We start from the raw sequence: 10,163 nt of genomic DNA, 5'->3' as shown, positions 1-10,163 counted from the left end.
CTCAAAGTCCCATCCAACGTGGTCTTGAACACTTCCAGGTATAGGGCATCCACAACATCTCTGGGCAAACTCTTCCAGTGTCTCACCACCCTCATAATGAAGAATTTCTTCCTTATATCTAGGCTAAATCTACCCTCTCTCAGTTTAAAGATAGGACCCTTGTCCTATCACTACCTGCCCTTGCAAACAGTCCATCTCCAGCTTTCTCACAGGCCCCTTTCAGGTACTTGAAGGCTGCTGTAAGGTCTCCTCACAGCCTTCTCTTCTCCAGGCTGAACAACCCCAACTCTCTTAGCCTGTCTTCACAGGAGAGGTGCTCCAGACCTCCGATCATCTTCGTGGCCCTCCTCTGGACTTGCTCCAACAGGTCCATGTCCTTCTTATCTTGGGCACCCCAGAGCTGGACCCAGTACTCCAGGTGGGGTCTCACAAGAGCAGGGTAGAGAGGCAGAATCACCTCCCTTGACCTGCTGGTTGCACTTCTTTTGAGGCAGCCCAGGATGCGGTTGGCTTTCTGGGCTGCAAGCACACGTTGCTGGGTGATGTTGAGATTCTCGGCAACCAACACCCCCAAGTCCTTCTCCTCAGGGCTGCTCTCAATCCATTTTCCACCTAGTCTGTATTTGTGCTTGGGATTGCCCTGACCCATGTGCAGGACCTTGCACTTGGCCTTGTTGAACTTCATGAGGTTCCCATGGGCCTTGTGCACATTCAGGTTCTTTAGATGGTCTCGAACCTGATCTTCTCCAGCATTGGGCAGTTCTTCATTCTCCCAGTCCCTGCCTTTGCCTTCTGCGACTTGGGCAGTGTGGCTTGAGCACTTGCTGGTGAAGACTGAGGCAAAAAACTCATTCTGTACCTCAGCCTTCTCCATATCCCAGGTAACCAGGTCTCCCATTTCCTTCTGGAAAGGGCCCACATTTTCCTTAGTCTTACCACCAATGTACCTATAGAAGCTTTTCTTGCTTCTTTTTCAGATGTCTGAAGCTGCTTTTTTCCAAGGCTAGGGATGGCATGCTAATAATGGCTATCAAAGGGAAGAGGAAAGACTTCTGAAACAATTTGCAACTGCCTTTTTTTTCAGTGCCTTAATTTCACTTCTGTTTTCTAGCCTGGCAACAGATGGGCAAGTCAAGACATCTTCCTCTATTATACTCTATCCACCAGCCTCATATGAAATTGTTGGTTTTAACATAAGTCAGGGCAGAATGTCTATCTCCATTACTGTGCTTAAATTTATGTCCATGGTATACATGTAATTACACTTCTGTATACAAACCTTGTGTGGCTATATGCATATTACACATAAATATATACACATACATGCATATGCATCTAATCTTTCTGGCTGAGGAAGCAGAGCAGCTCTCTGAGGCTTGAAAAAGAAAGCAATTGGGGACAGCAGCTGTAAAACGTGGCAAACTTTTAACAGCAGCCTGTATCTGAGACTAGTGAAGAGTAGCGTGAGACCTGCAGAGCAAGCACGGAGGACAAGGAAACTGTGACCGGATTCAGCACTGGGATATTTATCTATGTGATTTCTAGACTACATATGTGGAAGAGTAATCTGTACACTGATCCCAGTTCACTAAATGCCCCAACACTGATAAATAAAGAAGTACCTTTTAAATCTGATCAGACTTCTGCTGGCAAGAAAAAATGTCATCATAATCTTGTGAGAGCCCAAGGTCGAGCTGCAGGTGCCGGACTACTTACCTGAGATTTTCCTGTCACTGGAGCATTGTTGTCCAGCCTGAGCCAGCCATTCATCCCATCTCTGAACAATGTGATGCTGTGCCAGTTCCCCAGCTTGATTTTGGTTTCACTCGTTATGACTGCAAGTCCAGTGCCACAGTTGAACCTGGGAGTGTAAGACAGAGAGAGCAAGGTGACAATCTTACATTAACCAAATAACTGAAAGTTGTTTTCAGACTCCAGATATTCCCTCTGCTCCTGGGAACCTCTCTGTTTCACATTGCATATTAGCAGACCACAGGAAAATTAGACATCAGGACTACATGTGATCTGTTCTAAGTTTCAAACTTCATTATCTGTCTTTCTCCCATGGAAAAGATTTTGCATCCTCTGGCCATACCAAGTGCATTGCAAAGCTTGCCAACAGCTGAAACTGTTTCAAGATGGAGGGTATTACAATCTGAGTTCCTGCCATCACGGTAATTTCTCTTGGGAATTTTTCTAGCTCCCTGGTGAAAGGCAGTGCTACATTAACAACTCTGTGATTCTATATGAAACTCAATACTGATTGACAAGGAGACCTCCAGCAGAGTCTCTGTGAAGCTGAATGTGCACACAACATGCCATTTTCTCTGACTGCCATTCAGTGCAGGTGAACAGAAACACAACTAAGGCACATCACCCACTTTGTTATTCCCCACTTTCAAAGGACTCACCCTCCCAAATAAGGAGATCCTCGAGATACTCTTCCATATGCTTCATATCTATGGGACTGCAAGAAATCCCCTCCATCTTCATTTAAAAAACCTGCAACTCCCATCTAAACAAGGGATATAAAAGGAAGTCCCAGGCCCCTTGCTGGCATTAAATCCTTTATCTTGCTATGTTATCTGCAGGTCCTTTCACTCTGAAGCAAAAACATTGACTATGCATAGCTCAATATACCATAAGCTTAGCAAATGCAGTGGCTCACTAGCATTTCTGATAACAGCAATGAGCTCTGGACTAATGCCTTGAAGAAAACTGATTATTTTGCCTTTACACCAAGGTCTGAGTAAAAAGAGTTCAACAGGGCACATGTCCACACACTAAAGAAGTATGAGAGAAAAATATTGAAGAACTGTTAAATGAAGTAATACTATCCATTTTGTGCACCGCATGGGGCAGAAGTCAAAGAAATGGCAGATATTCATCACATATAGTGAGTCCCAGAAGGCAGCAATGGCCCCTTCTCTTTACATCAGGTTTAGGGTGGAGGTTTTACCTGAACTGGATGCTACGTCGGATGATTGCTAGTGACATAAAATCACCACGACCATGTTCATTTTCTCCACAGTATAGCAGCAAACCATCCTCTGATTCAGCCTGCAATCACAGCATCAACATGAAAAATCAAAGACTAAGCTTCACAGTGACAGATAAATGCAAGCAGCACTGGGGCATTTTTCTCCAGAAAAGGGACAGCGTTTTTCAGATGGAGTTTTTAACTTGCAGAATCAGAAATTGGTTGATCAATTTTGAATCCTGCATTTGAAGAACCTAGAAAAACATTGTCATAATGCTTAAATGGTTTAAGAACATCTCTTCTACTTACAGTATGATACAGTCAGATCTAAAAACAAGCCTGAAAGCATTAAAGACTGTCAGACATGTCTCATGTAAGACCTCTGAGCACAAAGTCTAGCAAGGATGTCCTAGCAAGCCTGTTAAGTGTAGACATATCAGACTTACTGCACATGAATATACACACCTTGCTTCACATGTTCAGTGAGCCTGACACTTTTCAAGCTGAACAAACTGTGCAGGCAAGATTCCTCCATATGTGCATAGCAGCTGACACAGTTCACAGCCATCCTGCATTTTAAGCTGACAAATTGCCAGAGGAGTGTCCGACCACCACGTGAAGCAACAGACTGCTGCTGCTCTAGTGACAGTCTTGTATCTAGGGTGTGAGGCTGGCAAGTCTGCCTTATGAGGGAGCAGGGCGCATCTGAGAGCTCGGCCACCCTCCCTACAGGCAGCCCTACCAGCTCTGTCTATAACACACAGAGAGCTTTAACACAAGTCACTGTGGGATGTACACTTCAGAACCGTAGTTTAAGTAGTCCAGTATCTTGCATGTATTAGCAGCCGGTGCCCCAACCTTCAGAGGTGGAAAATAATGCCTGCTTAATGGATATACTGCTCAGTACAACAAGATCATGGTTTCTTATACACAAAGATACTGCATGCCACTTCCAAACTGCAATTCACAAAAATTCCAGGTGTACTTCAGCCTGTAGCTCATTCACATGGCTATAACCTTGCCAACGTACATGGCCACTAGTCCACAATGCCAGTATTACTAGCCCCAGGGATTCTCTCATGCACTGACTACTAATAACGGATGCAAACATTCTAGCTCAGTTTACCAACTTCATTTGCATTCATTGAGGGTGAAGCCAGATCTTTAGAGATTAAGATTATGTATACATTCACCACAATTACATTATAAGCTATATTGAAGCTAAGTTATTGTTCCATTGTCCACATCATCAGAATAAGCAAATAAAATTTAAAGCTCCTGTGTGAGACTGGAATTGCTTAAACTTACCCTGAATTCAAGGGTAATTTGAAATGTCTGATAGGAGTTTTTCAGTGGTTCAAAGGTGATGTATGAGTAGCCAGAGAACTGAGGATACTGGATAATAATATCTGAAAAGCAAAGACAGAAGCATGTTATTTAGCAGTTTTCTCCCATATAAAAATTGATATACACATGTAACACTAGATAACATCAGGTGAAAATGCAAGGCAGAGTTCCTCCAGAGACAACCATTAGTCAACAGCAGTCAACAATCAGTTAACCTATTGCCTTGTCCTCCCACTACATTTCACAACTAATTCTTTAATTCCCGAGGACCTGGTGAAATTGGAATGAAACAGAATACTGAGGGCCAAATACTGCTCAACAGTTTAATCACTGGCTTCAGTGGAACTTTCTCCAAATTTTCATCCTTGTTACAGAAGACAGAACCCATCTACTTTATATTTATCTGCTTTTAAGAATTCATTTAACACAGAGACAATAAACTTATATTCTGTTTTGCAGGATTATAAAAACATATGCAGGAAATGTGGCCAGACTCCACGCCGCATTAGTCACTGCTGCTCCATAGCTGCTGTGTCCAGCATCCGCAGAATCCTTGGATGGATCATAAGAGCCTAGCAGCTCCCAGCACTTCCCTCAAGTCAGCTCAGGGCAGAAGGTAAAGGGAGTGATGGGGAGAAGAGAGTCCCTGCAGGCATCTCTCCATGCCTGGCTGCAACAGCGGCCCTTCATACCACTCTTGTCTGCTGGCATTAGCAATCCTCACCCTTTGTTGTCTTATGTTAGAGGAACATCCTGGCTTCAGCTCAGAAAAAGAAAATCAGAGACATGTCTTACTGCTACCTTTGCAGATCATTTTCCTAAGAAGCACTGAGCACAGACAGTTTCAGGCCTGAATCCTTATTTTTGCAGTGGAGCTAAGTCTAATGAGGAAGGAAGGATGAGGAGTCCCATTCCTCTTTGCTATTTGAATACCGAATGGGTTTTTCTTGCATATTTGGATCTGGATACAGTGCTTTCAGGTTTTTTGTTTGCAAGGTGTACATTTGACACTGAGGTGAAGAGAACCAGTGCTATAAATCTGAATGCAACTGCAGCAGATGGCAATTAACTGAGGACCTGATCACAAGCAGAACTGACTGGACCAGAGCGCCATGCAGCTGTTGATTCTAAAGAAAAGTCTGTTTTCGTTCAGATTAATATACTGTTTAACAATATTGGCCACTGTGGAGACATTCAGTACAAGGGAATATTGGTACATGATGCTACTGCCTACCAAGGAATAACACACTCCCTTGTGAAAAATTTTGGTTTTGGACTGATGTTAACAAACGCACTCTACAAGTTGTATACAGTTATGTCAGTTCAAATAAATCCTCGACTCTTCATACTTGATCAAGGCCAAAAAATCACATCTGCAGCTGTTCCATGTGGCTGAGTCACAACAGATTGTTTTCAGAATGAGCCCTCTTTACTCCAGCACCAGGGAGAAGATCGAACACCCTCAGTCTCTGTATCCCCAATGCATAACACTATGCATCAAGAATGTCTAACACAAGCCCGCAGAAGAAATGTGTGTCCCTGATGCTCTGCTGTGTGGATGGGCCTTGGCAGATCAGATCAGCATGCAGAGGGATGGATCAGCTCTTTCTTAGCTGGTGGGACAGCACCACTATAAGCAAAGGGACACCAGCTTTGCACAAGGTCTGGCATTCATCTGACCCCTTGGTCATGAAACCAGAAGAAACGTAACTCTCGGGGGGGGGGGGTAAAAAGTGACCTACTAATGGCCTGGTAAGTGAGCTGGACTCACTCACCAGGTGATCAGCTCAACGTCAGACCTGGCTAAAGGGCAAGGTTAGGTCTGCAAAGGGAGAGGACAGGAAGGTGGCAAGGGAAGGAGAAGCAGGACAGCCTCCTTCAGCTCAGCAAGCTCTTGCCCTGGCTCAGCCACCCTGCAGAGAGGTGAGAGGATGCATGGCATGTCCTGACTGGGACAATCACACCTCCTCACATTGACCCAGGCTTCATGTCATGCTTCCTGAACTGGGGAGGGGGTTTTGTTCCTCCTTTGCCCCAGGCTGCGGGACACAAGTGCTGGGGCTACCAGTCCAGCACTTCTGCCCTGCAGACCGTGGGGAAAGCCTCCTTGGGAGATGGTTTTACAACAGGGGCTCTGTCTCACATCGCTGCTTGCAGGATCAGCATCATCCGATGGACCACACTGGAAATGCAGGTGATTCAGGGCTTCAGCTGCAGGCAAAAGGCAAGGGTCAAAGCCGGGGTTGAATGTCCCTGCTGGAAGCTGTGGATGCCATGGCTGGACCCTGTCAGGCCCGAGTGCCAAACAACATACCTGGTTCCATCACCCTCCCACTCCTAGGTGGGGGAAGAAGAATTAACCTACCCTGTGCACCTTCACATGGGGTCTGCATTCAGCTCTATTAAAGAATAACTTCTTCACACCTAGCTGAGGAAAGAGAAGCAAAGGGGCCAATGTCTGAACTGGGACATGGAAGCTGCTGCTGTCCTTAGGGATCCATTAAGCCCAGTGAGCTATTCCCAAAGCACACTCTGGTTGGTTCATCGCAAAGCTGCTCCTTGCTCCGGACAAAGAGAAACCAGCAACAGCGGACACACAGAAACCTACCTTCTGCACACATCTCTCCTCCTTTTCCCAAGTTGCAGTGGCAGCGTGAGCCTCCCCGGTCGTAGTCATTGACACAAAAGCTGTCTGCAGAACAGATGGTCTCATCACAGGAGAGATCAAAGAGACGCACTGCAGAAGACATGCCGCCCCTCCTTGCTGCCTGAGCCGTAGTCACCCTCGCTGTGGTTGAAGGCTGTGTGGTGGTGGGAGTGGCAGTAGTAGGTTCAGAAGTGGTTGTAAGGACCCGTGACAGGAGCCTGGAACTAGACCCTGGTGTGACCTTAGTTTCGACCAGAAATTTTCTGTTGCCTCCTTTGATAGCAGGAAGCGGTCTGAGCTGAAAGGAAATAAAGAAACACAAATTCAGTAAAACCTAAAATGCTATGTGGAAATGGAATTAATACCTTCCAGGATACAGATCTGAGGTAACAAAATCATCCTCGCCAAAAAAAGAGAAAACAACCACATTATTGTATCTGAGCATATAATACCAGATATTACATTTCCTGACAAGATCCAACACTTCAAAGTATTGAGACTATAAAGAAAACAGAAATGCCAAAGTGGAATCTTGAAATTTACCTCTTCTATGTAAATGTCGTAGTCTGAGTCATCGATATCGAATCCATCATCATCACCAGTTACTGTGCCTGTGATATACCGATGCCCATAGCTTCCACTTCCTAACTCCTCAGAGCCTAAAGAGACACAACTGCCATATTCAGTTCATATATTTTTTTCTCTTTACACACAGCAACTCAGATCTTACCACCCCCTGATTCACCACACTGAAATCTGAAGTGGTATTAATGTTCATCCTGCACAGACAATGCAAGTGTCAGCCTGGAGATGAGAGACACTGTCCAAGTGATAGACATACAACAAAACAAAGTGAAGACCTTCATTTAGTCACTTACTGTGATTCTCAAACAAAGCAGGCAAAGCTCAGTTCTCCCACTGCAAACTGACTTTTATGCATCATTCTTGCAGGAGAATGGCTCTGAACTCTTTCAGTGTGGACAACTTTTTAATAACTGCATTGTTTTTAGATCAAACTTTTCCCTTTTATAAATTCACAGTGCCATATCTGCCCTACTGGTGACCAAATAACTGGAACAGCAAAAGAGAGAAATCTAGGTAGGGCTTTTCTGGCACACTCTGCTTAGGACTTGATCAGCCTCCACTGGTTCCAATGCTCCTGAAATTAGCATCCTAAGTGTATTTTTAGGCTGTTTTTTCAAACACAATTTAGCACCCCAAAAAAAAGAAACGTGCACAGACATCATGTGTTTTTCATGTGCAAAATCTGTTTCTGCCTCTCCCTGGTGTGCCAAACTGTGCTGTGAAGGACTCAGGGCTGGGAACGGCCAGTTTAAACAGTAAGAGGGTTCTTGTAGAAAATATTTGTGGTTTTCTGCACTTTAGTAAATTCTGCTTAAACCATGCTTTTTGGCTACCAAAATTTACCAGAAGTTATGAAGAAAGATAATATAGGTAACTGCATCACTATTGTTACTTGTCATTTCAGTAAGGTTAAGAATAAAGAAACATTTGATAACCATTAAACAGACTTCATACATTTGCCTTTTCCATAAAATATTTTGCAGTCACTTAAAAACAGCATAGGTAATCCTTGCTTTACAACACCTCTGTACAGGCTGACCACATGAGCTTGTTTATTTTAGCAGACACAAGCTACCCATATCTTCTCCTAAGTTAGCAGGTCCTTCACATCGCAACATGCAGAGAGGCAAAGTCTTGCTGGGCAGCGGCTGTCTGCAGAAAGGAGACCTGATGTGCCAGAAAATGCCACTTGATAATAGTGAGAGCTTCACTACCACCACTGAACAACCCAATGGAGCCAGCAAAAGCTAACCAGGCTTAGCAGACTTTCAGAGAGAGCAGTGTGGGCACAGCGCTATCGGGTCAGTTGAGCCAGTCTAACTGGGGTCAGCCATATCCCACCTTGGTGGAGAATAAAGGAAAAATATCTCACTGACCTGACTCAGGCAGGAGAGCACTTGTCTAAACCTTAGTGCACTCTCTCTTCCTTTGCCGTGACCGCAACCCAGAAATCCTGGCAGACAGTTATGAAATCAAGCATATGTGCACCAGATATGAATGCATGCCCTGGCTGGCGAATTGGCTGCCCACCATACACTCTGTGGGAGTTACTTTTCAATGGACTTTACATGTTACATCAGGATACAGAAAAATCTGAGGCAAATGAGTAGAGGCAATGAGGCATATTTGCAACCAAAAGAACATGCTAGGCTGGGAGACAATGTGTATAAACCTTTCCACTCCAACATGTATACCTAATCATTTGTAAATAATACAATTTAACTGTATACTAAACAGAATTATTCAGCACAGAGTTCTACCAACTGAGCTAAGCAGAGAAACCATAGCTTTATGACTGGTAATGAGATGAGGCCAAGTGGACAAACTACATCCATATTATTTCTGCTGGCGACTGTGAATGCACAGGCAAAGGATTACTACTGGAGAAACAGACTGCACATTTATAAACTGGTCCCAGTTCTGCATTCATTATGGAAAACAATAGCTATTATCAAAATGTGGGCAAAACCTTACTCCTAATATTCACTTGTATAGTCATTCAGCTTAATCACTTTGGCAACAGTGATTTTATAAGACATGCATTTCTACAACAGAATTTCAGTGTGCAAAACCTCAAACATAAACATTATAAATGCGACTTGCAGTTTGACAGAAATTATATGAACGAAGCAGAGCCCAGCACTAACTCAGCTCCCAGCAGATTCAGCAATTTTCAGCTCACTAGAATACTATTGCGTTTAAGTTGGTCTGTAATATTATTTATTGCCTTTATACTGTGTATCTGAAACTATTTCAGAACTAATTCAGTTCTCCTAATGGATGAAACTGTAATTTACCTAAGAGTAACAGAAGCAATAAAACTAAGTTGGGAAAAAGAAAGGGAAAAAAAATCACACATTACTGATCAATCATATGTCACGGAAAACAATCTAATCTCTATTCAGACATGCTGTGATACACAAACACCATTTTCTAATTTAGAGGTCACAAGCTACAGAATAAAAATCTGTTGTAGTTCAAATTCTGCCACATTTTTTCTCTTCTCAGGCAAACTTTCTATTGGCTTAATGGGATTTACATTCAGTAAGAATGGCAGGAATCAAGCAATACAGAGAATGAAGTATCTTCACATTAACACATAGG

General features: G+C 43.7%; 1 protein-coding gene across 3 annotated transcripts in view; it reads right to left on the bottom strand.

Moving 5' to 3' along the window:
• EGFLAM (EGF like, fibronectin type III and laminin G domains) overlaps nt 1–10,163 on the bottom strand; it is a 78,739-nt gene that overhangs the window by 26,080 nt on the left and 42,496 nt on the right. For all 3 annotated transcript variants that reach the window (XM_075726612.1, XM_075726614.1, XM_075726613.1), the window contains exons 8-12: nt 7,518–7,633; nt 6,936–7,272; nt 4,289–4,389; nt 2,960–3,060; nt 1,717–1,861 (exon numbers count right to left, since the gene is read on the bottom strand). In XM_075726612.1, coding sequence (XP_075582727.1) covers nt 1,717–1,861; nt 2,960–3,060; nt 4,289–4,389; nt 6,936–7,272; nt 7,518–7,633 — 800 coding nt within the window. The remainder of the gene's footprint in view (nt 1–1,716; nt 1,862–2,959; nt 3,061–4,288; nt 4,390–6,935; nt 7,273–7,517; nt 7,634–10,163) is intronic.

The sequence above is a fragment of the Pelecanus crispus genome, chromosome Z, assembly GCF_030463565.1.
Source record: "Pelecanus crispus isolate bPelCri1 chromosome Z, bPelCri1.pri, whole genome shotgun sequence".
Classification (NCBI taxonomy): domain Eukaryota; kingdom Metazoa; phylum Chordata; class Aves; order Pelecaniformes; family Pelecanidae; genus Pelecanus; species Pelecanus crispus.
This window is presented reverse-complemented; position numbering and strand designations above follow the sequence as displayed.